Here is a 17,981-nt window from a genome sequence, read left to right as displayed (position 1 = left end):
TTCCCGTCAATTCTTTCTTGTTGTTTTTTTGTGCTTATTTTTGTTTTGCGCTCTAAAATCCACAATATTACAAGGCCTGCACTAAGGAACCACCATCTCTTCTGCATTTCCCAGCACATTCTGAGGATATACCAGTATGCATGGCAACAGAGGAAAGGAAAGTGTTTGCTCTCCACGTCATTCGGCACCAGTCAGACAAAAATACAAACAAATTGGAATGACTGTGTCCAAGACTAAGCATAATTTATAGACATATATATGTATATGTATATACACACCGACCATCTCCCTTCACAAATCATAAGACAGGATTTCTCCCCGCACTTATAAATAATATAATTTGTTCATACATTTGTTCAATTGGCAAAGGGAAAATGATCCTCAGTTAATTTATCCATAACTGGACATGATGATTGTACCTCTTTTAGAATGGAAATACCTTTTTAAGATGATTTTCAAAGCATGTAAGAGTTATAACATATGAAAATAACTAATTACTTTTTCAAAATTAGAAAGAAGATATTATCACATACTAATCAGGCCTCTTAACTGCATGTCAGACACCGTCTTAGACTCTTCCCTCTTCCTTCCAATGTGCTGCAAGCATCTCATCAGAACTGATCACTCATTCATCGCCATCAGAGCGCTCTTCTGCTCTGTGTTGAATTTCTCAATGTTACAAATCAATGGGACGCAGATTGTGAATGACATGGAAATGCACAGGGAAGCCGGAGACGTGCTGGAGACAGTGTTTCACTGTGTCATGGTTGCGGACTGGGAAAAGCCAGGGTTTAGGGTGCAGTGATTACCACATGCCTTCTGGCAGAGATGTAAAGAGGCTTTCAATAGATCTGTGTGCACCTGGAGACAGTGCTAAACCTAATGAGGTTCAGAGAAGGGGAGAGTGATTGGTCAACCGCTGCTTCTCTTAACATAACAGCTTTCGATAAAACAGCATTCTAACATAGGAAGAAGAAGAATCAGCATGACACCCTGACAACAGGACTGCATATATGTTCTGTTGTAAATGTACATTAGATCCATGTTGCACATACAGGGAATTTGGGATTATATTTAAAATGGTCGGATTAGTGTAAAAAAATGTTATTTCTGGATGTTGCTATTCATGGACTCTCTGGAGAGGAGGGTTTTTGAGCCATATTCTTTAACTTTCTCTGTTAAGACATATTCGATTGAAAACCACCTGTTCAATCAAGTTACAAAAACTGAGTCAACTTTTTCATGAATTGATTGAAATCATCAAACAGAAGGGAAACGCTGTCCAAAAGTGACATATTGTTTTGAGTGAAGGGGCATTAGGTAGCTGAAATAGGTTCTCAAGTCTAAGCTGGGATTAGCAGGGCAGCTCCGTATATTGCCAAGGGATTTCTGTTTTAACCTTACGCCTCGGGTGATGCCGGGAGATGAGGGGGGGGGGGGGGGGTAGCTGTGGGTGAGTTTGTATGGTGACAGGGGAGAAACACTGTGAGGAAGGAACCTCTTCATCACTTTAATTGCTCACCTCATTTAATGCTGATGAAGAGGTTTGACTCGATCTATTTCGCAATTCAGGATGTTCCATTCAAAAGCAACTTTATGTGTTGACAAATTATTTCACATGGTCCGTCTCATCAAATCGAATGCTGACGTATAATTAATTATGAGAAACCAATGTGTATACCTGAAGAATTTTAACTTTTTCCTTATTCTATAAGAAAGAGCAGGACGTGAGGCCTTTGGTTAAACCAGCTTCTGTGAGTTAGGTACAGTATGTGGTGATACTACTCATGGGTTATGACACATACATATATACATACATTCATACATACATACATACATACATACATACATACATACATACATACATACATACATACATACATCATACATACATACATACATACATACATACATGCATACATTCATACATTCATACATACATACATTCATACAATCATACATTCATACATACATACATCCATACATACATGCATACATTCATACATACATTCATACATTCATTCTTACATACATACATGTATAACATAATATAAGCTTTTTGGAAGTATTTCATGTTTGAGACATTTAATTGCCACATATTGTTTCAAAATGTGTTTATAATCACTTTACTTGTTTTTTACGTTATATTCAACAATAAATATTTAATAAACTTGGAGAAAAATACAAATTTGGAGCATAACAACAACGGAATTATGACATAAAGTACATAAATATAATCAATACAGGTGGAAGATGTAATGATAAATTGTATTACTCCACCATCCAGAGTGTCTGTGCACGGGCGTGCGCGCGCGTGCGTGTTCATGTTTGTGTGTGTGTGTGTGTGTGTGTGTGTGTGTGTGTTTGTTGTGGACAGTGATGGACAGGACTCCTCCCCTCGCTGATCCAGGATTGGTCAGCCATGTCTCCTCTCTCCTCATCCAGCAGAGCTGTTGGACTAATTATGGAGAGAAGACGTCGATATTTTTGGTGACGTTGTGCGCGAACGAAACGGGCCGAAGAATATTTTGACGAGAGGATTTATGTTCTATTGGTGATTTGAAGATGGATTTATCAGGAGGTGGTCAGAGGAGAATGGCTCGTTTGCTCGGGTTGGAGAAGTCAGTGTGAGGAGGCTTCAGACAGGTGAGCTGAGTGAGAAAGTTATGCGTAAAAAGGCAGCAGGTATTAAGTAGTAACATCTTTTTGTTTTATTTTTTTGGATAAGGAATCAATAAAGTAAATTAATTACGGTTAAAATGTCTTAAAATGAACATGTGGTTACAGCAAACACAAAATGTAAACTGGTGAATAACAATTACTGAGTCTTGACTGAGATAACATATGGAATGATAGATTTAGATATGTACAGTTATTATGTCTTTGTGAAATGTGATGTTTTCATTTAACAGATAATGCCTGTATGACACATTGCAGGCCTGTAGGTGTGTTTGAACTGTGTACAGTGGGCCTTGATCTATATAACATTATGAAGAAACCAAATCAAACAGTCAATTAACATGCGTAAGGGGCTTTAATGTGGATAATGAGTTATTCGTATATTAGGGTAAAGGCTGTCTCTGTGAATTCACAACTTTACCACAAGACACAAGCCTCTTAGTGGGTCTTGACCTGTGGTGCTTCAGAACAACTAATCTCCAGGAACAGAAATAACATTAAAACTGTGAGACTCAGATTTATTTTATTTTTAAGGACTCTATTACGACAGAGACACTATTCAAAAAATAAAATGATGGAAGTGTCATCACTAGATTTTTAAACATACGTTATGAGTGAGTTCAAGTTCTCTGCTTCAGTTTGTCCAATTTCACGATGAAGAAAGCAAACAAGTTTGATCAACCACGATTCTTGATGGAATCAAACTGAACCCCTCTCAAGGGGCGAAAATTAGCAAGAGTTGGTTATAATGTTTGAAAGTAAGTTAAATTAAGACATAGCTACTCAGATTATCCCATAGAAAAACATAAAGGCAAATCAAATTATATTCAAATAAATTTTTTTAAAAACTTTTAGTTCTCGGTTATTCTCAGTATCAGCCACACACACTCTGGGCTTTGCCTTTTATGATCCTTCAGTTACCCGGCTTCTTGGTGATTCTGTCAGCATAGCTTAGTTCAGTGGGGGTTGGATAACTCCCTGGAATTAGCACTAATCTACATGTGTGCACGTGTTACGAACATTGGCGTTCCCTAGAGATCAGCAAGTCATTATTAATTCCAAAGGCACATGCAAAGAAAATCATTTTTTTTAAGGTTTGAAAAGGAGTGTGATCTCACTTAACAAGTTGCATTTTGAGTCTAATGCACGGGAATTTTCACAAGAGCCCAAAAAACCAGCTGAGTGGTATGTAAATATAAAAAGATTAGTTTTTTGGGATGGGGTTTTACAGGAGCTGATGTGGCTGCTTCCCCAGACCGAACTGAGGAGGGTCACTGCCCTCAGCCACGTACACTTGTAACTGTTCTTTATGTGGCGCCCTAATTGACTTATCAGGCCGTGTGCAAGAGCAAACATAGCGACTATAGTCTACCTGTAAGCCATAGCTTAGTTATTTTAAAAAACAGCTGATCGTTCACAGAGCGAGGGGACTGATCCTGTTTAGTGTTAAGGACATAATGAGGATGTATTTTTAGGTTCTCCTCTCAGACAGACTGTGAACAGTGGTACTCATGGGAGACATCAACAACACAGCTCTCAAGAGCCAATGTTTGATGCATGACTTCTGGCTTGTAAAACCTGCTATGTGCCCCACCATGTTTTCAGCCTCGCGTTGTGTATTTTTGTGTACCTGTGTGCTGCAGGCTCGCACGGCCAGACACGACAACATGGCAGAGATCGAAAAGTCCCTTTCAACCAGACAGCGTTTGTCCTCCAACACACCTGCTGATGAGCTGGCGGTGATTGAAAATGGAGACAGCAGGTCTGAAATCAACATAAGAGTCTAAAGATTCAGTTTTATTCAGAGCTTGTTTGTGTAGTTTGCATAGATTAATATGAGGCTTGTCACTGTCACTTCTTCCATCCTGCCGTCTTCCACTAGAGCTCACTCTCTTTGTGAGGACGTCTCTGAGAGAACAACATCCTCAGTGTCCCACAGAGGCTCGTTTACAGGTGCTGCAACAATGGGCAGGTAAACTTCTGCAGTAAGTGGGTATCTACCAATGGTGGAAAGTTTAACCCTTTAGGTGGGACAGACCTCTTTACTATACTCCTAATGGTTGGTTGTTGAATTCCTCTCCAACACATCTAAGTCCAAACGTTGACAACTTCCCCACAGTTTGAAGCACTCGCGTGCACTCGCGTGCTTCAAACTGATTTCTAAGGTTTTGAGACAATGGATGCTGTGATTGGCCCTATACAAATAAAACTGAATTGACTAATATAGGCTATATCAGGTCAAAGTGGCTTCACCCCAAGCAGCTACAATAGTAAAATGCTGTTTCCAACAATTCAATAATGTCATATTTGATCATATCCTGAATGTGTTTTGTCAGATATTCGTCTGTAGAGTGAGCACCTTCCCTATTCAAAAAGTCACATTTAATATAACATTTTGTAAAATATTGGTCTGAACACTTCCCCCACCACTGGTATTTACATATTTAAATATGAGTAAGTATGACCAATAGTTAGTTCCTAGTGTAGTCACCTTGTGCTCTTTGACCCCCCGCTGACCCTTTAGGCTCTCTTACTTCTTCTTCATGCTGCGAAACTGGGCCTCTCACAGAATGCACCCAGAGACAGAGAGGCACGACTCCTTCCTGGATCGCTTCAGAGGCCCTGAGCTCAAAGAAGTCGCCAGTCGAGAGAGCAACGCCCAGTCTGTGGGTCAAAACGACGTGGTCCGTAAGAAAAAGTAAGTACTGGTCTGTGAGGCAACACCGCTGGACTGTTGACTCCTAAAAGGGAAAATGTCTGGCCTCATCTAATCTGATTTACCTCACATGAAAAACAACCCCATCGCTCACTGTGCGAAAACCGTGTCCTTCATTTCTTTCCAAAGTCTCGCCAGTAAGTGGCCGCTGGCTACTTACAACATGAATAACTGCAACAACACAGACGAGTAAGTGTATGCACATCAGAAAATAGAGGTAGATTCTTAGAAAAACAACGTATGTATCCTGTTGGATGTCATAGTGTCTCTGGCGTGCTGTAGCCTGCAGTAAATAGCATAGCCAATAGGACAGAGATCCCTGACACCATATTGTCCAACCCTCCATTGTTTTTGCTCCCTTATCCTCCTGGATTACACAGAAAAAAATCCTCCCTTTGATTAGAATAGGGATTTCTTTGTTGAAAGTCATGATGTGGGTTGTACAGAAGTGTATTGCGTTCACTTGAGAGGGGTGCCATCTGCTGGTATCATGTACGACCTGCACCAGATCTTCCAACAATGTTTCGTGAAGCCTCCTGTGTAGACTGCGTCCTCGTGTAGTCTGGTAGCCAGTCTAGCCCCTCATAGGCCGACGCCGTTCTTTTTCACCACCGTAGAAAGTAAACTTGTGATTCATAGCAAAAAAGAGGACAAGAAAGAGGAGATTAAAAAAGATGAGAAGAAAGACGAGAAGGATGAGAAGAAGGACGAGAAGGATGAGAAGAAGGATGACAAGAAGGATGAGAAGAAAGACGAGAAGAAAGATGAGAAAAAGGATGAGAAGAAAGATGAGAAAAAGGATGAGAAGAAAGATGAGAAAAAGGATGATAAGAAGGATGAGAAAAAGAAAGAGGAGCCCCCGTAAGTATACCAGTAGATAGAAATGGAACACGTCTATTGGTTGTGGGCAAATTAATCACGAGAACATGTGTTTGTAAAAACATGAACAGCGTCTTTAACAGGAATTCATTCTGAGTGTTTTTTGTAGGAAAGAAATCTGGATTATGGATCCAGCTGCAGACCAGTACTACAAATGGCTGACTGTCATCGCAGGGCCAGTATTTTATAACCTAATGATGATCGTAACAAGGTATTTTCAATTGAATCTGCATCAAAACATAAACTTAATTTAATGGGATGTTCATAAAATCTGACAAGAATTCTCTCTGTTTTCTAGAGCTTGTTTTAATGAACTCCAAAACTCTTATACAAAACTCTGGATTTTCTTGGACTACACCTCAGACTTTGTCTACTTCGCAGACACGTTTGTCCGAGCAAGAACAGGTTGGATTTCTTCAAAATGTTTCAAGACAAAATTTTGAAAAGGAATCGTTTGTGTCCTTTGGATTATTCTTTTGTTTGATTTGGCTCTTAATTTCACTTTTGTCACTCAGGTTACTTGGAACAAGGGCTGCTGGTAAAAGACTCCAAGAAACTGAGAGATAAATACAGAACAACATCTCAGTTCAAGTACGACATGATCTCCATGATCCCCACTGATCTGCTGTTCCTGCAATTCGGATTCAACAACCCCGAGTTTAGATTCAACCGTCTCTGCAAACTGCCAAGGCTATTCGAGTTCTTTGAGCGGACTGAAACCAGAACCAGCTTCCCGAACATGTTCCGAATCAGCAATCTCGTGCTTTACATCCTGGTTATTATCCACTGGAATGCTTGTATGTTCTTTGCCATTTCAAAAACAATAGGTTTTGGGACTGACACGTGGGTGTATCCCAACATCAGCCACCCAGAGCACGGCCGCTTGGCCAGAAAGTACATCTATTCCCTCTACTGGTCAACACTGACCCTCACAACCATTGGAGAAACCCCTGCACCAGTCAGGGATGTCGAATTCCTCTTCGTCATCGCCGACTTCCTCACTGGTGTCCTGATTTTCGCTAGTATCGTCGGTAACGTCGGTGCCATGATCTCCAACATGAATGCATCTCGTGCTGAGTTCCAGGCAAAGATCGACTCTATTAAGCAGTACATGCAGTTCCGAAAGGTCTCCAAAGACCTGGAGGCCAGGGTCATCAAGTGGTTTGACTACCTGTGGACTGAGAAGAAGACGTGTGATGAGAAGGAGGTGTTGAAAAACCTCCCTGACAAGCTCAAGGCTGAGATCGCCATCAATGTCCATTTGGATACTCTAAAAAAGGTGCGTATTTTCCAGGACTGCGAGGCGGGTCTCCTGATTGAGTTGGTGCTGAAGCTGCAGCCGCAGGTGTTCAGTCCTGGAGATTACATCTGTAAGAAAGGGGATATTGGCAGGGAGATGTACATCATCAAGGAGGGGAAGCTCGCCGTGGTGGCTGATGATGGAGTCACTCAGTTTGTGGTGCTCAGTGATGGCGCGTACTTTGGGGAAATTAGTATCTTGGGAATCAAGGGCAGTAAGGCAGGCAACAGGAGAACTGCCAACATTAGAAGTGTGGGTTACTCTGATCTCTTTGCCCTGTCCAAAGATGACTTGATGGAAGCACTAACCGAGTATCCAGACGCCAAGAAGGCTCTGGAGGAGAAGGGGAAAGCTATCTTGATGAAAGACAACCTCATCGACGAGGCGGTCGCCAATGCCGGCGCCGATCCCAAAGACATGGAGGAAAAGGTCATCCATCTGCAGAGCAACCTTGACTTGATGCAGACAAAGTTTGCCCAGTTGATGGCACAGTTCACCTCCAGCCAGACAAGGATAAAGAGTAGGATCACCGACATGGAGTCCAAAGTGAAATCCATACAGCCACAGGACCTTTCTGAAGTGGTGGCCGACAAAGACAAAAAAGTACAGTGAAGTGAACGACACCTCACGACTTCACAAAAAAAAAGATGAGATTTTTCATTCATAATAGAACAGTGACACTTTTGAAAAAGGCCCATGTTTATATCTATTTATACATCATGTTTGTTCATCCTAATGTGTCAAATTGTGAACAGTGTATGCAGCAAATGTATATTTTGTGTGCACGCTATGATTGAGAGCCAGTTTCATGTTGTCATGCTGTTGAGTATGAAGCACAGTGTAAGCAAACAAATGGCTTTTCATAGCCTTAGGGAAGATATATATTTTTCGGATCAGTAGCCTATTGACGTCATTTCCCCAGAAAATATCTTCTAAAGTACAAAGGAAACTCACTCACAATTTCACAACTTCAATATCCGTTTGACCTTGTATGAGCAAAATAAACCTACATGCCAGGTCTGTTTGTGAGTTATTCTGTGCAGATGTAAATCTGCAATGTTAATGTTGTTAATAAAGTTTTTTCGTATAACAGATTTGACAGACTGTAGGTATTTATACTGCCAATTTACAGGTTTTCTGCAGCAGCGGGAGCATTAGGACTTTTGGTTTCCTTGCTGGTTTATCATACCTTTAAAGACCCTGACAACTGAAAACTACAAATCATGAAAAAAGGAACCTGACTCATCTAATAATTCCACAAACGTCTGTCTGTGTTTTGAACAAATTATTCTCAACCCGTTCATCTTATCGGCTTAGCGCTTATTATCTGTAATGTTAATGGCCTTGTTCAGTTTTGAATTTGGAGTGAATTGGACACAGGATACCTTCAATATTGATAAAAATGTAATAAAAAAGGGACCAGCTCTCTGCAGTAGTCAGTGGGTTGGAAAAGTGTTTCTTCAGTCCGTGGACTGAGTTGAACATTTCCTCTACGGCCTCGGATGAACAGCAGCAGCAGTTGGAAACTGGCGGCCTGCTGGTCAAAATTGTCATTTTGATAATCTGATTAATTGTAATTCCCCATATAAGACTGATAGACATTCATTAGTGTCAACGGTGCTGATGTCCTTCATGGCAACATCACTCATTGAATCCTAACCGCGTCTTGAAGGCCGTTTGAGTTGAGATTCACTGCAGCATCTGGTGATACATTTTTAATGCATTTGTCACTAAGATCGACCCTTTTCACATTATGCACAGTCGTGTGATGCTTTGCTACTACAAATGTATTGGCCTCAGCAGCTTTGAGTGATTTTGACCATGTTATTAGTAGAAAGCCTTTCAATATTTAAGACAAACTTTATAGATTTTTTTCCCACCTTTTATTAACTTTGCATAATTCTTTCTTTACAGGGGATTTTCACATTATCTGTAAATAAATGATGTACCTGAGTTATTTGGCCTAATAAAAACATTTCATGTGTCTCTTCTGCTCCAACAGGCGTTACACATTTGGTGATCACACCCACTAATAGTCACTGGCACTTTACAGGAAACAAACCGAGAGAAGAGAAAAAAACCTTTTTGAGGATGTGAGAGTCTGAATCGCCAAGTCAGTAAATACATTCTAAAACATTATCCAAACCAAAAACGCCACTCGGGTTCACCATTTCACAACACACAGTATTATTTTCAAACGTTACACAACACGGAAATACTTTAAAATAACCTTTCGGTTGGAGGTGAGTTTGTTCTGTCACTGGCAGGAAACAGTTCAAATATATAAGCTCGCCAGTGAGGCTGTAATAAAAAGGCTTCACCTCAATGACATTCATAACCAAGAAGCACCGTTACGCCCAGTCCACTCAGATGTAGGAAGTTGGGCTAAGGACCGACGACTGCTACATTATGAAGAACTGCAGAAATATAACACTGGTCAGACTAAATCAAAAGACTAAAAGCATGTGCTGGCATTCCCTAAAACACTGTGTATACATGTAAGTGCACTTTCACAGTTTCACAAATATTTCTTCATATGTTGGCTGAGAAACAAAACACACGTGGAAAAGAGAACGGATGTAAGTGCCATGTTAAATCTCTTTGGAAAAAACCTAATGTAAATGAAACTGACTCTGAGGGGAAGAGAGGCCTCGGAGTAATAGACTGACACTGGAGCTCGACTGATAGAGGTGAGTTAGGCACAGGTTTACTGCAGCATTTTGTGTCATGGTCTCATTTCTATCTGCATTTCTGCAGCGTTCCCTTTTTTGTTATAATGCAGTCAGAAAACTCTCCTCCGGGGATCTGTCACAGCATCCCAAATCCTTTGGCGTAAGTGATGGCCTTGAGGAGTCTTTCTTTCAGTTTCTCTTTGGAGGTGTACTCTGGGAGCAGCAGTGCATTGAAGCATGTGTGAGAGGTTGGTAACCTGCAGGAGAGGATGGGAGTAAAAAACACTGATTAACATGCAGTTGACAGCAAGCCACCCGGCCAGGAATGAGCCTAATCATTGGGAGCAAGCACCTGTAGCCATGTAGACAGGAGGAGCTGGGGACTGAAGTGTCTACTTTGTGATTAGCTGACAACCTGCCTTACCTTCTGAGATACAACTTCTCTTAAAAGGTACATTTAAACAACGGACAAACAACAACTGTGTAAGACTTTTGCATATTATTGAGTTTTGGTCGCTGAATCCTTCAACTTATTCCACAAATCTCTGCCTATATGTGCAACGAACATGGCCTCACACTTATCATGTGTATTATTTAAGGCCCAGGGAAGTGCAGTGTCACATTTTGTGTGATATGGACACACAGTCAATATTGTTCAATATTAATTCCATTAATAAGCAGGGCTTTACAGGGGGGCGGAGCCTTGATGGCCAGTTGAACAAGTCTTCTTTTATAATCTCAAATAAACTATATTAGTGGGAGGCAACTGGGAGCCTGGGGGCCAAAATTACTGCCAGATCATGTTGATAGTTTGATAACTTTAATTTCACTGTATCAGACTGGTGTTAATATCAATCATGGCAGCAAAATTAATTGAATTGCCAGCAATTTGTCAAGGACATAAAAGCACAATGTTTGTTTTGTCGGTGCTGAAATACAGAGCTTTTAATTTGAAAATGCACCACACTCTTCTGTACCTGTCTGTGTCTGAGCCGTTCTTGGCGATGATCATTTTTAATTTGCCGAGTCCGCCAACTGGTGCTCTGTCTGTGCCGGTAGTAAACTGAAGGAACAGCCTCTTCTGCTCTTCAGCAAACGAGTGAATCGTTTCCCAGAAATATCTGTGAGGAGAAAATAAAAAGTAACTCTAAACAGAAATGACCTGTCAATTCTAAAATATGACCTGCTGCTTAAAGCATGCTGTCAGATTCCAGTTAACGTCAGACTTACTTTATAATATCACTATCTTTGCTATAACCTCCATCATATTCTGTGGTCTTCTCAAGTGCCTCAAAGTCAAGTTTCTGTGAAATCACAAGAAATTCATCTGTAGGTCATAAAACATCGGCTACAAGAAAGCAGCAAGGAGTTAAAAAAAAAGGTTAACTTCCTCACCCTGCTTCCACAGATGAGCAGTTCCACTTCCTCTGGTCTGAACAAATATTTCAGTGGGGACTCGTTTGTGACCATTAGGAAACCTTTTTTGAAAGCTCTGAATTGTCGTTCCACGCTCTCGTTCAGTATGTAGTCAGCATAGAGATCCACAAACTCCTGTGAATTAGAAACGTAAAAACAACTTTAAATGTACAGCAAAGCAGGCATTCATTTTTTTTTTTTTTTAAACAGAGTCACTTTATTCTGTGCTTTTAGGAGGAAGATGGGAATTTTTACATGATTAACAGCTCAATCATACACAGTGTTGTGAAGTGTATATTTCAACCAAAAGAGGAACAAACTAATTGTGTTATGTAATATTTTTCCTCAGTCAGGAAAATCGAAACTTGATATCAATTTGTCAAAATCATATAAAGTCATCACACATATATAACTGTTGTGATTTAACACAAGATTATATCATTTCTAAAAAAGGTTCACATGTTCCTTAGCCGTATTTGAACCAGTATGAACGATACCTGTAGACTGTATATGAATATGAACGGCATGACAGGCCCCCGAAAGGGAAGCCGAATTCTATTTATCACCCCCTGGTCCCTGGCTGCATTATAAGTCATAATCCGTGTCTCCTCCATGTTAGAGGATAGGACACGGCACAAACTAAAAACTCTTATTTTAATCCAAGATGGTTTCTGTCATTTTAGGTCCATACTACTTCGATTCACCCTGTTGGTTTGACTTGATGCTGACGATTGCCAAATGTGTGCATTGGTGGGACCTCATTACTGGGACCTAGCTCCATCCCCTGAGTGCTACTGCATAGATTCTGGCTTGAAATACATGTTTGGCACAAGACAGCAGTAATCATATAACAGCCACTTGTCATTGCAGTATGTCAAGTGGCTTGTGTCAAATATTGCATGATTACTTTTAGGTAGACATCGCTCTAAATAATGAACTGAGCCAGTTAGCTGCTTTATTACTCTACTGTACTGATGTCATGCTTCTCATTGCTCACTACATTATCACATTAAGACCATCATCTTGTGCTTGTCACTTTTGGCCACATCAGCAGAAATTCCACAGACTCATTTTAAACACAACAGTGGATTTTCAAACACATCACCTGTCTGTTCTCTTTGGTAACAGGGATCTGGTCTCCCTCTTCCTTTAGGTCATGTAACAAAGGGTTTCCAAAAAGGTCTGTGTGTGATATCTGGAAGGTGAGCGACATGTCTTCCTCCACGTTGCCAGTGTATTCAAGTAAACCCTTCAGACTTTGGTAGAGAGGCTGCAACAACAGAAACATTTGCTGTCAAGTTCTGCAGTGAACCTACAGGAATCAGGCATTTTTACAAACTGCTGCACGACTGGTAAAACATGATACCTAGTCTGTTCTGTATTAACTTAAGAGAAAGTTACTATACTGGATGTGAGTCAGACAGGTCCAAGTAAGTCCCCTTCTTCCCCAACAGTTTCCTGTAGACGACCATAGGGAAATGGACGTCCAGGATGCAGTTGTTGTAAATGGCGAGTCCCAGGACGATTCCAATGAGTGTGTACTGCGCTTCATTCTCCAGTGAGGACGAGTTAAACCAGAAGACTTTTGTATCATTGTCGTAGGTGAACATTCCTGTGCAGAAAAAGTCACAAAATTTAGAAAATGTAATATAAATGCATGTTTAAATTACAAGCATCTAGTGAAACGCTTAGTTTCCGAGACCGATCATTTCGGGTCTGTGAGTAAAACATAAAGACAGTTAGCTAAGTATAAAGACTGGAAATCTGACAAAAATTATGATTAATCTTCGGTTTTTTTCCAGGCAACCAGGACAAACACCAGGAAGTCACTTCTCCTAACCAATAAACAGCTCAACAAATATCCCCTTGATCAACCCAAATTGTTATTTCACACTTTCTAGGAATGTATTAATGAGGTATAAAGTGCTCTGGATTTGTTACCTCTGGAAAGAGCCAGGCGCACTGTCTCCATCCTCTCTAGTCTTTGTGCAAAGCAAAACCTAACAGTCTCTTGGCTGTAGCTTGATATCTAAGAGGCCGATATGATGAGTCGTATCAGTCTTCTCATCTTCCTCTCAACAAGAAAGTAATTTTTTCTAAATGTTAAACAATAACTTGAATATGATGTGATACACTGATGCATAGGAAACAAATACAAAATAAAAATCAAACACTATTAACAGGGCTTACATCAGCAATCACAAACTCCCTTTTCCTGATTGGTTTCTGACGAGTCATGACGTTGTATACTTGAAATCTGATTCATCAACGAATCAGTTACAAGAGGTTTGGTATTGACTCTCAACAAACCTCCAAAACCATCTACACTGATATCCTGTAAGTGGCCTGGATCCAGATTATTTTCCTGTGGCTTGCCCTTTTTCATTTGTTAATTATTTGGGTATATTTTGCGTGTTTCATATTTCTCTGATAAATTAGAAAGAATTATCACAAAAAAGAGATAAAAACGTTGTTAAATGGTCCCACCGATATCAATATTGAAAATTTCCTCCAAGACCAACAAAAAGAACTCCTTCGACACCCCTCCTTCGTCTACACCTTGCTCCCCCTCAAACTCAACAAACAGCTGCTTCTTCAGGTCAGAGGGGTTCTCCATGGAGATCATCTCCAGCTGCAACACACAGAGGATTCAATGAAACACAGAGGGACTACGTCACATCAACACAACGGTCAACACTAATGTGACTTCCTGGGACTCACCCTGACCAGGGCATCATCGATGAGGTGATCTCTTCGAACTTTGAGCTTGAGATAGGGGTTGGGCTGCTGTCCCTGCACCATGCTGTAGAGGGCGGTGAGGCGCCGTTCACTGTACATTCTGATCCTGTTGTCATAGTACAGTCCTTGGTTCTTGGTGATGACACTGAGGATGAAGGGGCAGCTCTGAAAAGAGAACTTGGTTTCGGCGTTGACCTTGAAGAAGGTGAAATCTTTGTCCATCTCCACTACATCGTTCACTGACTCGTTAACAAAATCCTCATGGCTGATGAGAGGTCTTATACAATCTATGGACCGAACCCCCAGTTCTCTCTCCAGGGGGTCTGTCCGAGGACCCTTCTTATAGAGCCGCTCCTCACCCAGCAACTCGTGAAGGCTGAGCTCATCCGACTCAGAGTCATCGTCATCCTCCTCATTGTGCTCGACGTCTACGTCTCCACCCAGGATACTTGCATAGAAGGCGACCTTCAAACACTGAGTAGCAGCCACCACAGTCTCGTCATCGTTGACCAGGTTTTCACCATCGTATTCGTTACTGACAACTGTGAAAGTGATGAGCTGCTGGAAAGTCTCCATCATGCGGCGGATGTGTGGGAGGCCGTACGATGACCAGAGTTTTGACAGTCTTGCAAGAGCAGTGACAGGAAGTTTGCTCATTGCCTTGCAGAACTGTGGCAACGCCACTTCAAGGTACTCTGGACTGTGAAGGTTACTGTTCTCCAACACAATGATGAAGATATTCAAGTAATCTGGGTTATTTTCGTACACATCAAGGTAATCTAGGTCAAGTTCCATGTTTGGAGTGAGGTAAATAAGAGCATTCACGAGAGCGGTCTCCACCTGGTCGATGGGTAGAAGTCTGTTGTAGACTCTTCTCACGGCGTCAATGTCCACAGTAACCTCACAGGGGTCGAACATTTCTCTAGGACACTCGTCTGGAAAAGCAGCTGCAGAGGAAGCACCGTTCTTTTCCAGGGGTGTCTCACTCTGCTTCTTGTGCTTGTCCACATCTGTTGGTGTTAAAGAGTCCAGGTCATCTGTTGGATTTGGTTTGTCCTTCCTAAAACTCTTCATCAGTGTTTCTGCAGTGGAGAAAATTCTGCCAATGACGCGGATGAGAACAGAGTAGTCTCCCTGCTCCTCGCAGAAACTCAGGATGGTACACACATTGTTCTCTGTGAGATAATGCACATCTGCAAGAAAACAACACATTGAAAACTGAATTAAGACAGTTAACTGAATCAGTGTTGGTGTGCAAAAGAATCCCAGAGTCAGCTTACCTGAGAAGTCCTCCTTCTCGGGACTAAGGTCCATGTCACTCATCTTCTCGTCAACACTGACGTCTGGGTGCAAGGTGTCAGATTCTCTCTTGGAGATTTGAGGACAGAGTTTGGCGTTAATCTTAAACATCTCCAGCGCTTTGGCAGCGGCTGAATTTTTATCCAAAGGTTGAAAATTGCAGCATGATGCGCAAAACTCATTCGTGCAGTTGCCATTTCCACAGCCTTCAGTTAACTGCTGAAAGTAGCGCTCAATGAGATGCTTTGCAGTCGTTCTGTTCCTGTGTATGATATTCAAACAGGAAGTTTGCCGGGGGATTCAGTGTCATCAGTTATTAGCAACAAGCATAAACACATAATTGCAATGCAAGTAATAAACCCAGGAACCCAGCAGAACTTGATATTTAACAAGTCGTGAAAGGGGTCACTTACATTCGGCTGGATTCAAGTTTCCGCCTGTAGGTCCAAAGGATGATCCCCTGAAAGGAAAATTTAACAATTATGTTATGTCCTTTTTACAATGTATATATTCAGTTTATATATATATACAATATATATATATATAAATATATAAATATAATATATAAATATATATATATATATATATATATATATTGTATACATCATTGTATCAAACATATATTGCAAGTTTACTACTTATCTTAGTCTTAGTGTAGGAGCTATTTCAATTGATTGATATATTGTGATTACTAATATTTGTTATTTTTGCATTTATATCTGTATACACCAGGGGGAACTGAGTACTAGACCAGATAGGATTCACAATAAAGGTAGCAGGTGTGTTAATAAAGGGAGGGGAAATGTTTTTTTTACCAGAGCATGGAGCCACTACACTTAGGATATTATTCCAGAAGTGATAAACCACCGTATTTTAACGATGGATATTGGGTGTCACATTTCAGTCATTTTATATCTATTGGCCAAACACGAATCTTGAAGCTGGTGCCAATATCGATAAATGAGAATCATCATGAACCACCTTTACATAAGTACAACAAAAACAAAATAAAAAAATTGAGATGAGTTTTTAGAGAGCTGGGTGCGAGATATTTTTCGAGTCTGATGTTTGACAGTTGTAAAAATCAGGAGTGACACTGCCGCTTAATGACATCTCTTTTTTACATTAGTCTATTGCAACACACACGTCTATAGTATCAGCTGGTTTTATCAGCTGGGCTCTGCTAAGTGTGTTTAATAAAGATGATCCTTCTTCATACAGTTATCATACTGGGGACAATATAAAACAAATGTTTCACTTAAAAGATAGTTATGAAATTACATACTCTGAGGAAAAACTACATGGGGTCGTTTTCACAAATACGCCGAGGGAGTTTATTCAAAGATTTGAAACCCTGCTCATATTTGACCGTCAAATACTTAGTCACAGCTGAAAACAACAAAAACAAACAACCCAAAACACACAACACAGGAAACAAATAATAAACAAAACAAATCAGACACCTCGAGGCTGTAAGAGAGACGTGATTCAGCAAAGTAAAGAACGACATTTCATCACTTGAGTTCAAAACAATTCTCCAGCATGATGATGCTAAAATCTGACAAGCGAGCTGTCACCTTCAAAAGCCTCGTGACAGCGCGTCAGAAAACACACCCGTCAGATAAACAAATCAACAAACTTCTGAGCTGCGTGTATATACCCATATTTATGAATAGTTGTGACATGTGCATCGATGTGAGTACTGACCTGTGATTTGAAGGGTAGCTGCCTCTGCCTGTGCCTGTGTGTGTGTGTGTGTCAGTGACGGTGCAAAAAGCAGCGGTGTGTTGTGTCAGTGTGTCCGCGGCTGGTTCTCACTCGGGCCCCTTCACTGTCCGCGGCTCCGCTTCGGGTCTGCTCACCTCCGGGAAACTCAGCTGCAGCGGCACGACGTGAACGAGACTTTTAGTCAGAAGATCAAAACAACACATGCTACTCTGCTACCGTGTAAACAAGCGAGACTCGTATCCCGGCATGCAGCGCGGGGGCTGTCAAACATCCAGGCTCCCGCCCCCTCCTCCTCCTCCTCCCCCTCCTCCTCCATCCACTGACCTACAGAAACACACCACACATCAGAATCAGAATCAGAATCAGAATTCTTTTTATTGCCTTGTATATTTTCACATACAGGAAATTGCCTTGGTGTGGTTGGTGCACTTTACGAACAACAATATAAAAGCATCTTTACAGCTGCACACATCTGGACCTGGTTCATTTAGATGGAAGATGACTTTATAATCATTTACTTTCCTCTGACTCGATGGAGCAGACTTAAAGTAAA

The 17,981-nt window shown here is 41.0% G+C and overlaps 2 protein-coding genes across 3 annotated transcripts; one reads left to right on the top strand and one right to left on the bottom strand.

Annotated features, from left to right (window-relative positions):
- The first annotated feature begins 2,472 nt into the window (after nucleotides 1-2,472).
- Nucleotides 2,473-9,423, top strand: cnga3a (cyclic nucleotide gated channel subunit alpha 3a). Of its 2 annotated transcripts, none has more exons than XM_062395279.1 (9): nucleotides 2,473-2,646; nucleotides 4,323-4,441; nucleotides 4,562-4,651; nucleotides 5,249-5,377; nucleotides 5,525-5,584; nucleotides 6,035-6,256; nucleotides 6,384-6,485; nucleotides 6,573-6,679; nucleotides 6,790-9,423. In XM_062395279.1, the coding sequence occupies exons 2-9, from the start codon at nucleotides 4,347-4,349 to the stop codon at nucleotides 8,184-8,186; spliced, it is 2,202 nt and encodes a 733-aa protein (XP_062251263.1). In that variant the 5' UTR covers nucleotides 2,473-2,646; nucleotides 4,323-4,346; the 3' UTR covers nucleotides 8,187-9,423. The 2 variants fall into 2 exon arrangements, with proteins under 2 accessions (XP_062251263.1, XP_062251262.1); XM_062395278.1 differs by having other exon boundaries at nucleotides 5,204-5,377.
- An 84-nt stretch (nucleotides 9,424-9,507) lies between these two features.
- On the bottom strand, nucleotides 9,508-17,667 carry ube3a (ubiquitin protein ligase E3A). The gene is made up of 11 exons (XM_062395277.1): nucleotides 17,408-17,667; nucleotides 16,114-16,160; nucleotides 15,682-15,962; nucleotides 14,384-15,594; nucleotides 14,150-14,294; nucleotides 13,069-13,274; nucleotides 12,768-12,932; nucleotides 11,642-11,797; nucleotides 11,477-11,550; nucleotides 11,224-11,367; nucleotides 9,508-10,503 (listed from the first exon to the last, which is right to left on the bottom strand). Coding segments are annotated over exons 2-11 (2,505 nt in total). The 5' UTR covers nucleotides 16,116-16,160; nucleotides 17,408-17,667; the 3' UTR covers nucleotides 9,508-10,382.
- Between the last annotated feature and the right edge of the window lie 314 nt (nucleotides 17,668-17,981).

This window comes from Platichthys flesus, chromosome 9 (genome assembly GCF_949316205.1).
Source record: "Platichthys flesus chromosome 9, fPlaFle2.1, whole genome shotgun sequence".
NCBI classification, from domain to species: domain Eukaryota; kingdom Metazoa; phylum Chordata; class Actinopteri; order Pleuronectiformes; family Pleuronectidae; genus Platichthys; species Platichthys flesus.
The sequence above is the reverse complement of the archived record's forward strand: the minus strand, read 5'-3'. Positions and strand labels throughout refer to the sequence as shown.

Bases quoted from the DNA above. Each gene is read 5' to 3' on its own strand.
- cnga3a (XM_062395278.1), top strand. From the start codon at position 4,347: ATGGCAGAGATCGAAAAGTCCCTTTCAACCAGACAGCGTTTGTCCTCC. The intron at 4,652-5,203 runs GTAAACTTCTGC...CTGACCCTTTAG, and splicing joins GGTGCTGCAACAATGGGCAG to GCTCTCTTACTTCTTCTTCA. The intron at 5,378-5,524 runs GTAAGTACTGGT...TTCTTTCCAAAG, and splicing joins GACGTGGTCCGTAAGAAAAA to TCTCGCCAGTAAGTGGCCGC.
- ube3a (XM_062395277.1), bottom strand. The intron at 15,595-15,681 runs GTAAGCTGACTC...GTTTTCTTGCAG, and splicing joins CGAGAAGGAGGACTTCTCAG to ATGTGCATTATCTCACAGAG. The intron at 11,798-12,767 runs GTGATGTGTTTG...TCTAATTCACAG, and splicing joins TTACCAAAGAGAACAGACAG to GAGTTTGTGGATCTCTATGC.